This window comes from Triturus cristatus, chromosome 6, assembly GCF_964204655.1.
Source record: "Triturus cristatus chromosome 6, aTriCri1.1, whole genome shotgun sequence".
In the NCBI taxonomy this organism is placed as follows: Eukaryota; Metazoa; Chordata; class Amphibia; order Caudata; family Salamandridae; genus Triturus; species Triturus cristatus.
This window is the reverse complement of record NC_140589.1, coordinates 1,469,349,939-1,469,371,095: the sequence shown is the minus strand read 5'-3', so window position 1 is coordinate 1,469,371,095 and position 21,157 is coordinate 1,469,349,939. Positions and strand designations below refer to the sequence as shown.

At 48.0% G+C, this 21,157-nt stretch overlaps 1 protein-coding gene across 5 annotated transcripts in view; it reads right to left on the bottom strand.

Annotated features, from left to right (window-relative positions):
• Positions 1-21,157, bottom strand: part of WDPCP (WD repeat containing planar cell polarity effector) — a 2,309,940-nt gene that overhangs the window by 758,606 nt on the left and 1,530,177 nt on the right. For all 5 annotated transcript variants that reach the window (XM_085612555.1, XM_085612557.1, XM_085612554.1 and 2 more), the window contains 2 exons: positions 12,724-12,787; positions 1,722-1,824 (listed from right to left, as the gene is read on the bottom strand). In XM_085612555.1, coding sequence (XP_085468681.1) covers positions 1,722-1,824; positions 12,724-12,787 — 167 coding nt within the window. The remainder of the gene's footprint in view (positions 1-1,721; positions 1,825-12,723; positions 12,788-21,157) is intronic.

Here is a 21,157-nt window from a genome sequence, read left to right as displayed (position 1 = left end):
GACCATGTAGTGAAGCAGAAGCTACGGAAAGATAGCGAGGGCTCGGAGAGGTAGGTAGAAGAGATGGGAATAAAAGTCAGTTTGTGGAGAGTTACATAACAAGTGTTTTTTCTACAAAATTCCAGAACAGAAAAAGAGCACGGCTACATTGAAAAAATGAGCCCCTCCTATTCTATGCCATGCTGGATTCCTAGCCAAATAACATAAGCAGGTAAAGTCTCGATTCACCACATAGTTTTTTTTTTACTCTGAAACTTCAGTCCATACTAACAATGAAAGTGGAATAGAAATTTCAGAAGGCTAGAAAGATGCTGCAGCAGGTAAACTAGAAAGAGCAAGGCTATATGGGATCTTGAAGAAAGAATAGAGTTCACTTGGAGGAGTGAGAACAGGAGGGTAAAAAATGGCGGACCGTTTCAATCCTGTTCTGTCAGGTTAGTAACCAGCCAATGGCTTCACGTCTCACCCTTGAATGCGCAATTTGCCAGTCAGCTAGGGTTTGAGCCATGCCCAGAACAGGGCTCACCAAAATGGAGCTTGGCCACCTTCGGAAGTATGAGAGGGGCTTTAGATACGAACTGCTGCTCAAGTGTAAGAGAAATATGACCCTTTAAAATTTGCCTAACTTCTGCTCAAGTTGTCAATCTTGATTGCTCTTCTACTCCTTACGTCACTGAAGAGGTGTAGAGGCAATCAGTTGGAGCAGCCCATGCCGTTAAAAACTCAATCGCTTCTGCTCATGTCACCAACTTTCATTACTGCTGCAACTGGTATTCCACCATTTGGCATCATTTTACTCATCTGGCAGTATCCCTGACTAGACCATGTTGTTGTATGGATTACGCAGCCCTCTGCGCTTACATCATTTTTGGTATAAACACACACAGAACCCCATCCGCTTCTCTGGCTACGTTGGTGCTACATATTAGTCTTTGTTTTGTCCTACATCTCCCATCAGGACTACCTTTAGACTGATTAACAGTCCTTTCAGTGGGTGAGTCTCTGTTTTCTGAGTGAACTTCTCGCTTGTGTATGTACCCTGCGCCTGTTCAAGTGCGCATACATGGGATGGGCAACTGTCACTTATGGGATGAAATCTATGTAACCTACTCTGCTGCAGACTCAAACTATCTGCATGTCGCATAGGTCGTACTAGGGTATCCCCCTACCCCCCTCTGCCATTCTCCTGTATTGTTGTCCTATGTCAGGAAAGGGATCTACTGTGACAATAATTTGACAAAGTGCGTTATTGACAGCTGGCAGATGTTGTATTTTATGTTATACAATAAAAACATGTGGAAAAAAGATGCATTTGCTTACAAATATCCGTAGTCCCCATGCTGATTTTATTGTAATACCTACTGCTATGGTGCACTGCTGCTTGTACATTGATCTCTGTGCTGCTTATTCCACTATCTGAATAATGAAGTTTAGTTTTGTTCTGTAAAATCAATAAAAGTGCTTAAAAAACACAAATATGTTCAATGTGTAAAGTCATTTTATTTTTCCAGCTTAGAAACGGATGCAACACCACCAACAGCCATACGAGACAGTGTCTGCAGCTGACTGCGTGATGTTAGGCCCTTTTCTCCTCTGCCTCCTTTTAAGCAAGAGAGTGATTCAAATTAACCAATAACCCTCTATTCTCTATGACATGGCGCCGATACAAAACAAGTATTGATCAAAATGGAAGGGGCCTTTTTAACCGTATTAATTCTTACCAGCTCCAGCAGATATTGATTCAGTGTCTGTTTCAGTTGCCTTTTTCTTTGCCACTTCAGCCAGCGCCAATTCACCCTTATCTAGCGCAAGGTAATGGATGTCCTTTGGAAATAAAGCAAAATAAAAGAATAATCTAAAATGAATCTTTAACAAATAAGAAAGAAGAATTTGAAAGGAAAGAGTCTTTCATTGCCTAGTTCACAGGCCGCAGTCCGCAACGAGAAAAGTGCTGTTTACATTTTAATTTGCCCAGTTTCATTCTTTCCCAATGCAGGCGTTTTATCTTCTAAACACCACATCTTAGTGGCTGCGATCAATCGCATTTTTCCTGAAGCGAAATTCATATATCTTTACCTGCAAACAATTTTTTTGATGACCCAAGCTTTAAAAAATCTTTCGACAAATGTAAACAGAGTAAGAGGGAAGCCAAAGGACACATTCTTTTTGATAATAGATGTGATTGAATACATTTCTTGCGGAGGCAGGAGATGGACAACTTCCTGTGTCTGCTGCTAAACAAACAAGTTACCTACCTTCAGTAATGCCTTATCTGGTAGAGACTCCATCTGGCTGAAGATTCCTTACCTTTTGAATTTTCTCCAGGAGTCAGACTGGATCAGAAAAATATTCTCGAATAGTATCTCTGTATGCCGGTAGGTGGCATCGTTTGGCTCCGCGAGGCATCGTAATCGGTGCCTATATATGCGCCACCCCAGCATGCTGTCAGTTTCTTTTTGTGACTTTCCACACCAGGAGTGCAAAGCCACGAAGAACACTGACCACTGACCTTCTGAATAGATACCAAAGCAACACCTCCCTGGGGATGGGCCCGCGGACCAATTTCATACGATGAAAGCCTGCAGGACCAAACAGGCAAAGTGCCCTTCCCGACGGACCTGACTGACTAGGTGGTAGTGTTTTGTGTATGTGTGCAAGGAAGCCCACGTTGCTGCCTGGCAGATTTCAAGGACCGAACTTCCACATGCTAACTCAGTGGTCGCAGCTTTAGATCTGGTGGAATGAGCATGCAAACCCTCAGGGGGTTGCTTTTTGGCCAAAGAATAGCTGATCGGAATACAGAGCATTATCCATCGGGAGATGGTCCCCTTTTGTACGGCCTATCCTCTCTTCGCTCCGAAAAACCCCGAGAAGAGTTGGTTGTCCACCTGGAACTCTTGTGTGCGGTCAAGGTAGAACAACAACGCTCTTTTTGGGTTCAGACAGTGAGGTCACTCCTCTTCCTTGGAAGGATGAGGCGGAGTGTAAAAAGTAGGTAGAGTGATGGATTGGCCTACGTGAAAAGAAGCAACCACTTTCTGTATATAGGAAACTCCCGTACGAAGGACCAGTTTGTCTGGGTAGATGTTAAAGTATGAAGGCTTGGATAACAAAGCCCGAAGCTTGCTGACCCTCCAGGCAGATGACATAGCCACAGGAAGGCTGTCTTGATTATAAGAAGCCTGATTGGGCAATTGCGCAACAGCTCAAAAGGAGCACACATAAGGAAAGTGAGGACAAGATTGAGGTCCCACTGAGGCACAATTAAAGGAGAAAGTGGAAACAAATGTTGCAAACCTTTCAAAAATCTATTTACAATAGTGGGTTTGAAGAGAGTGATGGCTAGTCAGGCAAACGCAGAAAAGCTGAATTAGCAGAAAGATAACCTTTGAGAGTGCCCAGAGCAAGGTCCGGATGGGCAAGAGTCTAAATGAAGAGAAGACCCTGAGAAAGGGGAGCAGAAAGGGGATCGATTTGTTGTTCTGTACACCATGCTACAAATTTTCCCCAATGGCAGGTGTATACCGTCTTGGGACGCCTGGCTGCCAGGACAACGTTGCAGACTTCAGGAGGAAGTTTGAAAGCGGTCAACTGTCACTGGTCAATCTCCACGCAAGAAGGTGGAGTGTTGACCGGTTCGGTGGAGGACACTTCCCCGCTGCTGCAACAGAAGATCCTGCCAAAGGGCTAGCCTGATCGGAGGACAGTTGGCAATGCTCAACAGTTCGGGATACCAGACTTTCTGTGCCCAGTCTAGGATAAATTTTGGCCCGGTCGTTCCTGATCTTCTTGAGCACTCTGGGCACGAGTGGCATGGGCGGAAAGGCGTACAGGAGGCTTGAGCACAACTCAAGACAAGACAATGTCTCGGAAAGAGTCGCATTAGAAACTTCAGCGCACAGAACTGCTGACATTGCGCGTTCTTACCAGTGGTGAACAGAACTAACCAACGATCTCCCCACTGCTGAAAGAGACCTTGTACCACCTCCGGATGAGATGCCATTTGTGATCCACAAGGCATCGTCGGCTGAGTTCATCCGCCCTGGTGTTCAGGGAGCCAGCCACGTGTTGAACCACCAGGGATATGCCCTGATATTCCATCCACGTCCAGAGACGCAGGACCTGTGGGGTCCACAACCACAACTCACCCTGTTTTTTGCAGAACTACGTGGTGGTAGTGTTGTCCGTGAATGCCTGCACTAGCCTTCCTTTGATGGAGGAGAGAAAGGCTTTCAATGCCAGCTGGATTGCACGGAGCTCCAACAGGTTGATGTGGAGTCTGGATTCCTTTGGAGACCAGAAGCCTCTGAGTTCCACCTTTCCGAGATGGTCTCCCCATCCCAGGAGTGACGCATCTGTCACTACTGTCAGATCTGGGTGTTGCAGACCCAATCGTAGTTCATTAACCACCACAGCAGATCTTTTACAGTTTGCCTCCAAGATCTGGACCTTGTCAGAGAGATTCTCCTGATGCTGCGCCCACTGGAACTTCAGGTCCCACTGCAGAGCCCGCGTATGCCAATGGGCATGTGTCACAAGCAGAATGCAGGAGGCCATGTGGCAGTGGCAGTCTCACTGAATTCCAGGATAGAGGCTGAAACATCAGCATCATAGCCTGAATATCCTGGCCACACCGTTCGCGAGGATATGCCCAAAACTGCACCATACGCAGAACAGCTCCAATGAAAGGGAGCATCCGAGAGGGAGTCAGGTGTGACTTCAGCACATTGAAGAGGTTCGCCATAGTCTGGAGGTGGGAGATGACAGACAGGGGCGAGCTCACATTCAACATCCAGTCTTGGAGATAAGGGAAGAATGACACCCTTGATTTCTGCAGATGAGCGGCAACCACTGGCATTACCTTGGTGAACAGCAGCCGGTGCTGGTAACACCAAAAAAGGGCACATATAACTGAAAATGCTCCTGGCACACCGTGAACCTGGCATGACGGGAATGTGGACGAACGCATCCTGCAAGTCCAGTGCTACCATGCAGTCTCCAAGGTCCATCGCAGACAAAACTTGAGCGAGCATGAGCATTTTGAACTTCTCCATCTTGATGAAGAAATTGAGAGGGCACAAGTCTAGGATAGTTGCAAAAACAACAATTGATGGACAGAATGCAGAACAATGTCATACATTCACCCCAGTACAGAGATCTGGGCCTAAATCCATCGTTTTTTTGCTCACCATGCCGTTCCAGTTTGAACCCAGCCATTTGCAAATCAGTCTTGACCCTGTGCCTCATGGGAACAGTCCAGTCCGAACTGCCAAGCCAGGTCCTCCCTGGACTGGAAAAAAGCATCCTAGGACCGGTTTCTGGCATTTCAGCCATCTTCAGCCAGGCTTGCTTGATTTCCAGTGGCATGGAGAGCAAGGGACCCACGTCTGGGCATACCCTTCCCACTCGGGGTGACAAATGCAAAAACAACAATTGATGGACAGAATGCAGAACAATGTCATACATTCACCCCAGTACAGAGATCTGGGCCTAAATCCATCGTTTTTTTGCTCACCATGCCGTTCCAGTTTGAACCCAGCCATTTGCAAATCAGTCTTGACCCTGTGCCTCATGGGAACAGTCCAGTCCGAACTGCCAAGCCAGGTCCTCCCTGGACTGGAAAAAAGCATCCTAGGACCGGTTTCTGGCATTTCAGCCATCTTCAGCCAGGCTTGCTTGATTTCCAGTGGCATGGAGAGCAAGGGACCCACGTCTGGGCAAACCCTTCCCACTCGGGGTGACAAATGCAAAAACAACAATTGATGGACAGAATGCAGAACAATGTCATACATTCACCCCAGTACAGAGATCTGGGCCTAAATCCATCGTTTTTTTGCTCACCATGCCGTTCCAGTTTGAACCCAGCCATTTGCAAATCAGTCTTGACCCTGTGCCCCATGGGAACAGTCCAGTCCGAACTGCCAAGCCAGGTCCTCCCTGGACTGGAAAAAAGCATCCTAGGACCGGTTTCTGGCATTTCAGCCATCTTCAGCCAGGCTTGCTTGATTTCCAGTGGCATGGAGAGCAAGGGACCCACGTCTGGGCATACCCTTCCCACTCGGGGTGACAAATGCAAAAACAACAATTGATGGACAGAATGCAGAACAATGTCATACATTCACCCCAGTACAGAGATCTGGGCCTAAATCCATCGTTTTTTTGCTCACCATGCCGTTCCAGTTTGAACCCAGCCATTTGCAAATCAGTCTTGACCCTGTGCCTCATGGGAACAGTCCAGTCCGAACTGCCAAGCCAGGTCCTCCCTGGACTGGAAAAAAAGCATCCTAGGACCGGTTTCTGGCATTTCAGCCATCTTCAGCCAGGCTTGCTTGATTTCCAGTGGCATGGAGAGCAAGGGACCCACGTCTGGGCATACCCTTCCCACTCGGGGTGACAAATGCAAAAACAACAATTGATGGACAGAATGCAGAACAATGTCATACATTCACCCCAGTACAGAGATCTGGGCCTAAATCCATCGTTTTTTTGCTCACCATGCCGTTCCAGTTTGAACCCAGCCATTTGCAAATCAGTCTTGACCCTGTGCCTCATGGGAACAGTCCAGTCCGAACTGCCAAGCCAGGTCCTCCCTGGACTGGAAAAAAGCATCCTAGGACCGGTTTCTGGCATTTCAGCCATCTTCAGCCAGGCTTGCTTGATTTCCAGTGGCATGGAGAGCAAGGGACCCACGTCTGGGCATACCCTTCCCACTCGGGGTGACAAATGCAAAAACAACAATTGATGGACAGAATGCAGAACAATGTCATACATTCACCCCAGTACAGAGATCTGGGCCTAAATCCATCGTTTTTTTGCTCACCATGCCGTTCCAGTTTGAACCCAGCCATTTGCAAATCAGTCTTGACCCTGTGCCTCATGGGAACAGTCCAGTCCGAACTGCCAAGCCAGGTCCTCCCTGGACTGGAAAAAAGCATCCTAGGACCGGTTTCTGGCATTTCAGCCATCTTCAGCCAGGCTTGCTTGATTTCCAGTGGCATGGAGAGCAAGGGACCCACGTCTGGGCATACCCTTCCCACTCGGGGTGACAAATGCAAAAACAACAATTGATGGACAGAATGCAGAACAATGTCATACATTCACCCCAGTACAGAGATCTGGGCCTAAATCCATCGTTTTTTTGCTCACCGTGCCGTTCCAGTTTGAACCCAGCCATTTGCAAATCAGTCTTGACCCTGTGCCTCATGGGAACAGTCCAGTCCGAACTGCCAAGCCAGGTCCTCCCTGGACTGGAAAAAAGCATCCTAGGACCGGTTTCTGGCATTTCAGCCATCTTCAGCCAGGCTTGCTTGATTTCCAGTGGCATGGAAAGAACGGTGATGGATCAAACCCAGATCTGTTGACTGGGTGTGAGTGTTTGATTGGTTCTGATGCTCCGTCCATCACCACCCCCTTTTGTACCGCTTTGTTCGCCATAAGCTGGCAGGGTATGCTCAGACGTGAGTCCCTTGCTCACTTTGCCACTGGATTCAAGCAAGCCTGGCTGAAGACGGCTGAAATGCCAGAAACCGGTCCTAGGAAGCTTGTTTCCGGTCCAGGGAAGGCATGGCTTGGCAGTTCGGGCTGGACTGTTCCCATGAGGCACAGGGTCAGACTGATTTGCATATGGCCATGTCTGAACTGGGGTGGCAGAGTGGGCTAAAGAACGGTGATGGATCAAACCCAGATCTGTTGACTGGGTGTGAGTGTTTGATTGGTTCTGATGCTCCGTCCATCACCACCCCCTTTTGTACCGCTTTGTTCGCCATAAGCTGGCAGGGTATGCTCAGACGTGAGTCCCTTGCTCACTTTGCCACTGGATTCAAGCAAGCCTGGCTGAAGACGGCTGAAATGCCAGAAACCGGTCCTAGGAAGCTTGTTTCCGGTCCAGGGAAGGCATGGCTTGGCAGTTCGGGCTGGACTGTTCCCATGAGGCACAGGGTCAGACTGATTTGCATATGGCCATGTCTGAACTGGGGTGGCAGAGTGGGCTAAAGAACGGTGATGGATCAAACCCAGATCTGTTGACTGGGTGTGAGTGTTTGATTGGTTTTGATGCTCCGTCCATCACCACCCCCTTTTGTACCACAAGTCTAGGATAGGACAAAGGCCTCTATCCTTCTTGGGCATCAGAAAGTAGCGGGAATAGCAAGCACAACCTACTAATGGCATTGGCACCCTCTCTATGGATCCCTTGGCCATGAGAGCGATCACTATCTGGTGAAGTAAAGAAAGAACCCTTTCGCAAGCAGGTGGGGCGGTAGTCTCGAAGGGGAGGGAGTAGTCCCTTTGGCCAATCTGCATAACCCATTGGTCTGATGTTATAGAGTGCCAGCAGGGCAGGTGATGGCGGATTCTGATGCCCATGATGGTAAGGGGTAGACTATAAGGGTTTGGAGGCTACGCCTGCCAGGGGGGTGACTGGCCTGACTTCTGGCTGCTCAACATAAGTGGTCTGGGGTACCGCGTCCTCAGCCAACGCAGAGGCTGTAAAGCTTGCGCACCACGGTGGCTCTGTGAGTATAGAGCTTTAAGCTCCTTCCGTGGCGGATTGGGGGTGGCGTGGGGCCATGGAAAGGCCCAAGGACCTGGCCTTAGCCCTGCTGTCCTTAAAACACTCAAGCAAAAGGCATGTTAATAAGCGATTCTTGGACAGTCCCAGAAAAACCAGTAGTCCTCAAACAGGTGTGGCGTTCTAAGGCCACTGTCAACAAAACTGCTCTGCCCAGTGAGTCAGTGGTGTCCAATACACATCAAATCGTGAGCTTAGCCGGATTTTTCCTGTCACCAACCGCGTGGGAGAGTACTGCCTTGAACTTCCTCTGGGATGATTTGCAGCAATTGCGCAACTGTATCCACAGAGCATGGGAGTAGCGGCCCAAAAGGCATGCGGTATTCACGGCTGCAGTGCCAGTCTGGTGGAAGAAAACATGTTCTTGTCTAAATTGTCCAGCCTCTTTGGATTCCCGATACAGTGGTGTGGTTGGGAATGCGCCAGGATTTATGTGGGAAGTGGAGTCTTGGACCACCTGGCTCTCCATGACAGGCTGTTCCATGAGGGAGTTGATATACCCTGGGGCAGGGCGGTGGAGACAGGCAGTTGTCCTGTTCATAGGAGCCCCTGTGTTGGACTTGGACCAAGTCCCAAGCAGGGCATCAGTAAGAGCTTCATTAATCTGGAGAAGCGGTTCAGAGGGGGACACTCGCTGTTGAAGCACCGCTGTCAAGACGTTGGCTTTTAATGGCATAGAGGGCAAGCTAAGGTCCAGGACCTCTGCCGCCCTCCTCATTACCATTGAAAATGAAGATCCCTCCTCCGTAGCCACGGTAAGGGGAGAAAACATGGCAGTTATCCAGTCTGCTGGCATCCGCCAAATCCTCATACCAGTCCTTGTTTGTGTCATAAGGCTTGTATTCTTCAGGGCCCAGCAATCCTTCCCAATCCTCCCCGAGTCCTAGCCCATAAGAACAGGGCTCAGGCTCGGCCTGGAGGGTATAGCTCCAGTCACCACTGGAGTCGGCGTTCGACGATGCCCCTCCAGCTCCGTGTTGTAGTCAGGGATCAGAATGGGGACAGCACTGCGGGAGCATCTGCCTCAGGATCGGCATCAGGGAAGGTCGAGGTGGCATGACAGACGCTGGTTCGGATCCACCTGGGGGTCCCAGGGGCCAGACTGGCTGGAGCCGCCTGCATGAATCCACTAGGTGCCTTTCCCAAACCAGCGGAATTCAAAGGTATGCATAGAGCGAATGGGCCGCCCTAATATGAGATGAATAGCCTCATTAAAATTCTTTTCATTGGAAACTTGGGGACCGCCCAAGCGCTGGCTCTACCGCGGAGTCAGGCCTCGATTGTCGACGCTCCCTATACTCGTCGACTGACGGATGGGGAGAAGTCGAATATCTCTCCGACTTCTTCTTGTGGTAGTACTTACACAAATGACCCGACAACTTCAAGTGTGACAAGGCTCCCGAACTCCGCGATTGCTCCTGGGACCAGGATCTGGATCGCCGTAGCGTGTCACGTCGAACCACCATGACCTTGAGGGATCAACCAAAGGGTCCACAGACCCCTTCCAGTCCTCCTCACCCTCCTTTGGTTGCCATTCAGGCCTGAAAGGAACACCAGGAATGAACAGAGGCACAAACTCACCTTCCGGTGCTGGTACCGACATCGAGCGACGTTGGTCAGGCGCCGTGTCTAAGTCGTCGTGAGACAGGGGTCTGCGCCGGTCGGGGCCACGACCGGCGCCTGTGGCATCGTCACCGGGGAAGGTACCGTGAGGTCGACCGGCGTAGATCCGGATCCAGGACTGGATCCTCGGGGGCCCTCTGGCACAGGGGCCGGAGCCGCCAGCATCGAAGGCCCAGGACCCCCAGACGAGTCCACGGGGACTGAAGGCACACTGGCGAAGTCGGGCTGCCCAAAAATGCCATGAAGCGCTTTGTAGAAAGCTTGAAGCTGGGCAGGGGATGCTTCGGCACCGGGAAAGGGGGGAAAACTCGGAGCAGGCTCCGAAGACAGAGCTGGAGATCGACGACACTCCGGGTCCCGCGTCACGTCAGCCGACCGACGGAGAGAAGGTGAAGAGCGACGCTTCTTCTTCGCTTTCTTCTTGTGCTTCGGAATACCAGAGGATCTCGAAAACTTGGATGACGAATAGTGATGGTGGCTCCACGACCGGTCCAGAGACCTTCCTCTGGACCAGGACCTCGGGAAACGCGGAGCCGACTGCCGGGCCTCCAAGAGCTTTCGGGACCGCTCAAACAAAGACTTTGGATTCATGGCCCAGCAGTCGGAGCACAACTTCGGTTCGTGGTCGCGCTCTAGGCACCAAAGACACACGAGGTGGGGGTCCGTAACCGACATAAGGCCTTGCATGGTTTAAACCCAGTCCGAAGACAGGACATCCATCGTTCACCAGGAGTCGATAGACTCAAAAAGAAGTTGACAAAAAGTCGAGAAAAAGTTAGTCAAAAAGTGACCATGGGGAGCTCTCTCTGGATCTGCACTAGGCTGGCGCAGGAAAAGAAAGAACTGACATCAGCGCGCAGGGGCACCGTCTGAGTAGACATCATCCCGGCGACCACGCCTCCTACCGACGTGCAGGGGTACTGCTAAGAGAAAAATTCTCTGGATACAGTCTGACCCCTTGGGGTAATTCTAAGTAAGGAAAGGAGTCTATAACTAATGGTCTCTTTCAGGTACTTTACTTGTGGCCCTTTAGTAAATATTTGTGAGTACCCTTGGGGGAACCACACCAGTCTCCTTCTCTGTCAAAGTCTACGGTTCCAACACTGAAGTTTAATCTTCAATTGGAATGGAGGTCGCCTCTTGGTCTGTCCCCACCTCAGTTTCTTTTTTAAAGTGACCTCTCATCAATGAGGAGATGAAAATCATAGTTGAAATATTGCACACCTGGCCTCAGAGCGCTAATATAAACACTGCTCATTGAGCAATGGTTAATGTTTTTTTCCTGGGTTCCAGCTACAACGACACCATATTGTTCACTTTCGAGAACGTACAATGGTTTCGCTCCTGTCGTGATCCTCGCGATTTCCGACTCTGGGGAGGGCTGCTCAAGCTGTCAGGAATCTACATCAGCACCAGCACCAGCATGAAGGGGATTAGGCTTTTATCATGTTCTTTCAAGGGACACTCTGTAATATTTGCCTCATGGTATACATGTGCTGCTGGCAATTAGACCAACCACTCCAAATGATTAGAGTTTGGAAAAACACAAAGGGTTTAGGGGGCCTTTTGAACATTTAGCAAGAGATTTTCAGAAGTGAAATAAAGGAGGGATTTGCTCCTGTAATTTAACTTACAATTTTAATATTAGGAACAAAGTAGCTGGGCAGGCAGCTTAATAGGATAATTTATATTAATGTCTAGTGTCAGGGCGTAATTCAAACGGATGTCTCCACTGTGCAAAAGTCGGGCAACTGAGACCTTGCGAGTTTCTTGTCAACAGCTCTTTTTTTCCTATTGTTTCTCTGAAAACTGTGAAATCAGCTGAAGGGGCTGCGCTCCTGCTGAGGGACCAGAAAAGTCCTATTGGCTTTGTCCATCTGTCTGACCTCATTGCATGGTGGCAGCGCGGTCTCAGAAAATAGAGCGTCACGCCGGGCCTGCACACAGGACCTTTTAACAGCTAGTTAATTTACCTTCAGTAGCTAATTAAATGGGAGGTGCGGCTAGGGAATGAAATGTAAAACCCCCTCGGGCCCGCGTTGCAGCTTTGTTGATTTAAAAGTACCTGTGGAAGCGTTCATAATTTGTCACTCTTCACAGAAACCCAAAAGACCACTAAGGGCATTCAGGGTGCGCAGGACGCGGCCTGCCCTGTATTCTGCCTTCTGCAGCTGTACTCCTTAAAGGAATGGATTAGAGACATTTAAGCTTATTAGAGAGAAAGATGCCATGTGCCCCCATCAAAACACAGGAGATGAAAAGTTCAAGAGCGTCGAAATAAATGCCATGAAAATATACGGCTTTCTTTGGAGCACGGCACGGAAAATGTCAACGAGTCAAGGGACGCGCGATCCCTATTGACCACTTCATGCGATGGCAAAATTCAAGCAAAGGAGAATAATTCGTCCCTAACATGCGTCTAGTGCTGCAAGTGACACTGATCCCTTTTTTAAATGCGCACAAAAGCCGACAACTAGCTCAAGCTGAGCTCGAGAGCACAATGACAACATCTTCAACAGGAAGTGACTTACCATAAACAGGTCACAGGCACCGATGTCAACAGCAAGCAGAAAGGCCTTCTCAAATCTCTCATACCTGCAAAAAATTTAAAATGCGTCACAAGGTACCTCAGGCGATGAACGTCATTCTCACGTTTCGGGTTACGAGGAATCCCCAAAATACGTAACGTTTATTGCAAAGTCTGTTAGCAGTCGACTGCTACAGATAAAATGCAACCTCTTTTTTAAGGCCTGGCATTTGAGATTAGACAGACTATAGTCTTTAGGAAAAAAATCTATGATAAACTTGCACATAGGTGCCTTTTGTCGGGGTCTTTGAATTGCCAACCACTTCAGTCACTGGCTCCCCTCTATGTGAGAGAGGGTATTGTGATCACGTGTGCACATCCGCAAAATAGTCCCTTTCAGTGATTCGGCTAGTAAGAGAATGTTTGTTTAAAAAACAATCTTTTTCCTTTCCAAGAATGTATTTTTATTTTTATTTTGTACGTTTGTGAAGGCCTGGCAGCTTGTGCTACTAGGCAGTGCTTGAAATGGAAAAATAAAAGTGCAGGTACACTGTACCAGAGTACCCTCTTGTTTCTGAGAAGTTCCGGTACTCTCCAATTAAAATATTACATTTCTCTTGAGAAGGGCCAGTACTAACCCTCGCAAAATAAACAAGCATTTACAATGCAATGGTCTCGCCTTTTGCATAAGTTGGAGCTATTGGTATTGTAAATGACAAACTTTTTTATTTATGGGTTGGTTTTGAAAACAGATAAATAAATGGCATAGTCATTGACAATGCCAATAGCTTTAGCTCTCGCAAAGGCGAGACCTATTGCATACACACACACACACACACACACACACACACACACACACACACACACACACACACACACACACACACACACACACACACACACACACACACACACACACACACACACACACACACACACACACACACACACACACACACACACACACACACACACACACACACACACACACACACACACACACACACACACACACCGAGCCCCACACACACAATCCTTTGGTGAATATGTAGTGTTGGAAGGGCTCCACAGGGGGCACAGCGGTGGGGAAACGAGTGGGACAGAGGGCAAAAGGGGCACAAAAGGGGAAAAAACGAGAGGCGCAGAAGGGCACAGAAAAACGAGAGGAACAGAGGGCAGAAAGGCACAAAAAAACGAGTGGAACAGAGGGCACAAACAACGAGAGGAGCAGAGGGCAAAAAGACACAAAAAAAAGAGGGAAACGAGTGGCACAGAGGGCAGAAAGGCACAAAAACGAGTGGCACAGAAGGCAGAAGGGCACAAAAGACGAGAGGAGCAGAGGGCAGAAAGGCACAAAAAACTAGTGGAACAGAGGGCAGAAGGGCACAAAAACGAGAAGGGCAGAAAGGAACAAAAAAAGAGGGAAAACGAGTGGAACAGAGGACAGAAAGGCACAAAAAAAGAGGGAAAACGAGTGGCACAGAGGGCAGAAAGGCACAAAAACGAGTGGCACAGAGGGCAGAAGGGCACAAAAACGAGAGGAGCAGAGGGCAGAAAGGAACAAAAAAAGAGAGAAAAACGAGTGGCACGGAGGGCAGAAAGGCACAAAAACGAGTGGCACAGAGGGCAGAAGGGCACAAAAGAGCCACACACCGACCCACACACATACACAATCCTTTGGTGAATATGTAGTGTTGGAAGGGGTCCACAACGGCGGGGAAACCAGTGGGACAGAGGGCAAAAGGGGCACAAAAGGGAAAAAAACGAGGGGCACAAAAAAAACGAGAGGAACAGTAGGCAGAAAGGCACAAAACACGAGGGAAAAACGAGTGGCACAGAGGGCAGAAGGGCACAAAAAATGAGTGGAACAGAGGGCAGAAAAAACGAGAGGAGCAGAGGGCAGAAAGGCACAAAACAAGAGGGAAACGAGTGGAACAGAGGACAGAAAGGCACACAAAAAGAGGGAAAAACGAGTGGAACAGAGGGCAGAAAGACACAAATAACCTGCCTCGGTGAGGAATCTAGCTGGACGTGCGGGGGAAGGTCCTCTCGTTCTCCGGATGAAGCTGAAGCGCCAGTTACAGGACATGCAGCCGGACCCCTACTCCGCGGCCCTGTAGAAAACAGCGCGTGCAAGAGATGCCATGAGCGAAAGACTCGCCACAGCGTGCGCGCAACACTCACCCAGTCTGTCTGTGATTGGCTGCCCATGTAGCAGGCGGCTAGTGATCGGCCCACGCCTGCTGCCGGGGTCTTGCAATTGGACTGTAAAGTCACACGTGACCAGGGGGAGTCACGCGCTTTCCGGGAACCCGCCAGGTAGGACATAAACAAACCCAAGGAAAGAAGCATGGAGTGCCGGTGGAAAGTTGTGGGGAGCTGTTTTTGCGTCTCTTGAGGGATTGCTCCGCTTTGGGATGTCGGTGAGGGTATGAAATCTTCAGGATGGGAGCGAACAATGGCAAGCAGTACGGGAGTGAGGGTGAGTGAGGGTGCCGCTGCCTGCTTCAGGGGGCAGACAGAAGTGGGCTGCGTTAGTTACTCCGTCCTTTGCGAGTATGTAGCCAGCCGTATTATGAGGGTGTCAGAGTGCTACATAGTGTGTACATTAAAGAAGAGCTGAATTGATTGGGCACGTTAACATCACAGCTGTTTTTATGACGAGAATATCTTAATTATTATTCTGTAGTTCGGCATGGCATCTGTCTGTGTGCTACCATCGCTGCTGTTAAAACGAGACCTATTGGCTTTGCCAATGCTGCTTGTACAGGGGGGGCGGCGGCGGTGGCGAGGTGTGTGTGTGCGCGCGCGCGTTAGACAGCCGTGGATGCGGTGAGGGGGGGTCAGCAGCGGCGGGGTGTGTGCGCGCGCGTGTGTCTGTGTGTGTGTGTGCGTCTGCGCAAGCGCGTCCACAGACCCCGACCCCAATCCATGCGCGTGCCCCGGTCTGTCTCCCTTGAGAGGCATCTCGGCGACAATAGGTCTCGAGAGCGAGACCTAAAAAGTGCCAGTACTCAGGACCGGACAGTACCGGCCCATTTAAAGCACTGCTACTAGGTTGTCGCTTCGGCCTGAAGTACGCCACATCACATTGCGCCACAACTAGCTTTCCCTGTAGCAATCTTTTTATTCATCTCTCAAATAAACATACAAGATTGCTCAATAGTAAGAAAAGGATGGATCTAATCCTCTTTAACCTTATGTTCAAAACTAGCCACAATTTAACCACGAGAGCTCATGCACAGGTAGTCTGTTTTCAGTCATGACGTTCCTGGTTCGATTAATATATTTACAATTTTTTTCTACGCATTGCTTTCTTTTTTCAAAAGAATTTCTCTAAAACGTATCTTTAACACGCATTATCAATACCCATAGATCTGGTTTATGAATGAAAGTGTCTCTTGTGTGATTGATGGGTTTAAGCACTCAATAAGTCATCATCTATCCAGCCTGTCACTGATCCTTGCATTCATGCATGCATTCATTCTTCCACTGACTCATTCTTGCATCCACCCACTGACACAACCCCTATAAGTCAAGCACAAACTCAACAACATATGCAAGAAAATATAAAATAATACAAATAGAATAAAAGAAAGCATGCTGCTGTCTAAACACTATGGGTATTTGCTTGCAATTAAGAAACTAACCACAGAAGCAGGTGTCCACCTTGCAGAGGTATTGTAAATCATCTATTACTGTTGTAATGTTTCAGCATGGCCACCACATTCGAAACCATCATATTGGCAATCTTGAAAACAATGATACACAATGGACAACAGCGTTCCATGATGGTCTTGTGGTTTAGAGGAAGTAGCCACGTGGGATGTAGCACACAGCAGATAAAATAAATGGGAAGCAAGCGACCCAATAGCACAGCCTGGAGTGCTGTAGTATGCTTTTTAAGAAAGATTAAAATAAAAAGAGGAGAACCAAAGAATGAAATGGAAACTATAAAAGGAGAAAACTAAAGGACTCGTCAACCACTCCGACACTGAGCACACACATTTTGAGGTGGATGTATGCATAATCAGAAAATGTTATTCAGAGGGCAAGAGAGCCAATGACTGACGTTGACTAAACCATTACCCCATGCAGTACGCAGTCATGAGTGGAAGCAGATCGTAAATGGCACAGACCAATGGCAGAACAGAGCCTACCCAAAGGCCCTCTATTTAGCTACATAGATATATATATATATATGGATCTATGTATTATTTATTGTTTTTGTTTTAATTACAAGAACCTGTCAGACTGCTAAAAAGAGCTTCTAGCTAGAATTATTTCAATGCAAATCTCCTCATAGGGTTTATCAGAGGCAGTATACATTCCAAAATCCTTTCTTAAAAATGTAATCTGTGACATTTCATGGAACATAATACCTCTCTGTACAATTTAATACAGAGTAATAAAAATAAACCCTAAAATGCCTATTGATTTCAACATATATTTTTCACAATCAATATGTCAGGCCTACTGCCTTTACTGTAACCTTTCATTATAAACAAAAAGGCCTAAACCTGCTTTGTCACCATAACCAACTCAGACCTACTATGTTCCTCACAAGCATCTCTAAAACACAACTATCAGGTATACCATAATAAAATTAGAGATATGCACAAAAATACATTTTTTAAAACAATAGCACCAGCATCAAAACTCTTAACTACTACAGTGGCCTGTAAGATTCCATGTAAAAAAGACACTTTCCTATGGGATTTAGCACAGAATAACAAAAATCTGCCCTTAAACCCTATTGCCAGTCATGCATCGCTGGAGAAACTATTTAAATAAAGACATGGTGAATATAAGGATATGGGACTTACCAGATGGCTACATAGTCACGTGCTGTACTAAGACTGCTTTATTGTTGTATGTTTTTGCGAAATTCAATAAACAGATTATATATTTTTTTTAAAGCCTACTGCCTTTATCACATGCTTTTTACTATAAATAAGGCCTACTCAGTTACAACTTTTCATTTATAAACAGATCACACGTAAGGAATCTGACATAACGTTTCTCAGTGAACTGATATGGCCGCTAGCCTTTACCAATGGCTTGACACTATATATAACACAGACCTACTGAAGAGTGCCTAAACTGGCAAACAGAAGGCATACATTCATAATATTACAAATATGTACACAATTACAGCTGGCAAACAATATAGAACTACTCTGAACAGGGCCTAACAAGAATAATCACAGTGAAATTCTATTCCCAGAGTTTGTCAGAGCGGAAGACCAACACCAAAATCCTTGCCTACTATGGTAATATGTGAGATTACTTGTAACTAAATACCTTTCAACGGCCTGTAACATAATGTGATAACAAACAACTGTAAGAGGTCTATTGGCTTTACCATATGTTCAGCCGCGGTCTGTGCAGGTAAGAGCGGTGGGACCGAGTGGGGTGGGATTTCAACAGATGTCGAGGGAAAATTAATTATTTATTGAATTTTTCCTCGTCGTCTGTCGAAATCACTCCCCCATTCTGCCCCACTGCTCTTACCTGCACAGGCCGCTGCTGCAAATGCTTTTCACAACAAATGACCCAGGATTGCTGCCTGTGTAGTAACTTTTCACAATATACAAGCCAAACCTACTTGGCGTATTAGACCATCACTTGTGAAGTTCAGAGTTGTTTGGTTATACTCTCATAAATGATGTGTGTTCTTCTCCCAGAACGCTTTGTATTATTGAAATGTAATGTCCTTTGATACCCCCTCTGTCACTGTTGCTTGCATGCACTCTAAAATTACATTGGTTTGAATCCCTTTCGTATTTACGACACTTCAAATTGTGTAGCGCTCCGATACCCATCTGGGTCTTGTTCGCGCTATACAAAACTTAATAAATAAATAAATAAACCTATGGCACCTGGTATAACATTTCCCTGCAGACCAGTAACGCCAATGGCTTATCAGTGGTTTGCCACCATAACCAATTTAGGGCTACTGTGTTCAGTGTAATATTCCTACAATGCAGCTGTTAGGCATGCAGTCATGAAATTGCAAATGTGTACAAAATTACAGTTGGAAAAGCTAATTACTATCTCTCCTCACAGTGCACATCTTCCATACCTATGGTTTGTCAGAGGGGGTAACCAACATTAACACCCTGGACTACTACAGTAATCTGTGAGATGCTGTGTAACCAAAAATCTATCTGTAAGCTTTAATTCAGAGTAATAATAATCCATCTTTAATTTCCTAGAGACTTTAACATATTATTTTTGCAATCAATGCACAAGTTACTTACTTGTGTAACGATATATCTGTAAGAGACATTAGTTAGTGATAGATTCCTTACCTTAGAATATCCCCAGGCGTCAGACTGGATCCGGAAAGTTTTCGTCAGCAGTACCCCTGCGCGTCGGTAAGCGTCGGCGTACTGCTCCACGTACGTCGCTGGCGTTGTAGCCGCTGAGATGACGTCGTCGGAGCTACTTAGACCCACCCACGCGTGCTGACGTCAGTTCTGTACACAACTTTTCCGCACCTGGAGCGCAGAGCCATGCCAGAGATCAACCACTGGTGCAATAGAACTAGGGCCCTGAAATGGATGACCTGAACCCTAGGGAACAGTTCGCAGAACGGGGAGGATGGGCGGGCGGTAAGGAATCTATCACTAACTAATGTCTCTTACAGATATATCATTACACAAGTAAGTAACTTGTGCATCTGAAAAAGACACGTTAGTGATAGATTCCTTACCTAAGAATACATACCCAAGCAATACCAACCCCGGTGGTGGGTCTGCGCAGTGAGATTACACCAGAGAGTCACGGAGAAGTGAACGGCCAAAGAAGCCGTCTCTCCGGACCTGACTGTCAAGGCAATAGTGCTTAGCGAAAGTATGCAACGAGGCCCAAGTGGCCGCTTGACAGATGTCTTGTAGGGGGACACCACGTCCCAATGCTGTAGTAGCTGCTGTCACCCTCGTAGAATGGGCGAGTAGCCCAACCGGACTTTCCTTTTTAGCCAGAGAGTAACAGGCTATAATGCACAAGACAACCCATCGGGAGATAGTTCGCTTGTGCACAGCCCGGTCTTTCTTGGCGCCCACGTAGCCAACAAAGAGCTGGTCGTCCACCCGGAACTGTTGTGTGCGGTTGAGATAGAACGAAAGCGCACGTTTTGGGTCCAGACGGTGGAGCCTCTCCTCTTCTCTTGAAGGGTGCGGAGGCGGAAAGAAAGTGGGCAGAGTGACAGTTTGCCCGATATAAAAAGCAGAGACTACTTTTGGTAGAAAGGAGGGACGTGGTTGAAGCACAACCTTGTCCGGATGAATCGCCAGGAAAGGAGGTTTACAGGACAGAGCTTGGAGCTCACTCACCCGCCAAGCGGAGGTGATGGCCACCAGGAAGACAGTTTTCAAAGTTAATAACCGCAAAGGACAGTTATGAAGAGGCTCAAAGGGAGCGCGCATCAAGTATGTGAGAACCAGGTTTAAGTCCCATTGAGGCATCACAAAAGGAAAAGGAGGGAAAAGGTGAGAAAGGCCTTTGAGAAATCTATTGACAACTGGGGGCTTGAAAAGAGAGGGCTGATCAGGCAGCCTAAGAAAGGCTGAAAGAGCAGAAAGGTAGGCCTTGATAGTGCCCAGAGCAGAGCCCTGCTGGGCCAAAGAGAGAAGGAACAATAGGACCTCAGAAAGAGGGGCAGCAAGAGGATCTACAGCTTTCGCCGTGCACCGTGCCACAACGTTTTTCCACTGACAGGCGTATACCGTTTTAGTGGAGGGACGCCTGGCTGCCAGAATTACAATACAGACTTCAGGAGGCAAGTCAGATGGAATCAGCTGTCGCCGCTCAATCTCCACGCAAGGAGGTGGAGGCTGGACAGGTTCGGGTGGAGGACCGTCCCCTGTTGCTGCGACAGGAGATCCTCCCGAAGAGGCAGTCGGATCGGGAGATCCACGCTCATACTGAGTAGCTCGGGATACCAAACTCTTCGAGCCCAGTCCAGTGCCACAAGAATGACTTGGGCCTGGTCGCGCCTGATCTTCTTCAGCGCTCTGGGCAGAAGTGGTATAGGCGGAAAGGCGTACAATAGACCGCAACTCCACTCGCTACGAAAAGCGTCTCCGAGCGAGTGCCGTTTTGGAAACTCCAACGTGCAGAACTGCTGACATTGCGAGTTCTCTTCAGTGGCGAATAGATCTAACCAAGGTTGTCCCCACTGCTGAAAGAGACCTTGCACCACCTCCCAGTGAAGACACCATTCCTGATCCAACATGCACCTGCGGCTGAGTTCGTCCGCCCTGGCATTCAGTGTACCTGCCAGGTGTTGAACCAGCAAGGAAATGCCTTGACGTTCCAGCCATGCCCAGCGTCGTAGAGCCTCCTGACATAGGGTTCACGACCCCACCCCGCCCTGCTTGTTGCAGTACCACATAGCGGTGGTGTTGTCTGGGAACACCTGCACTACTCTC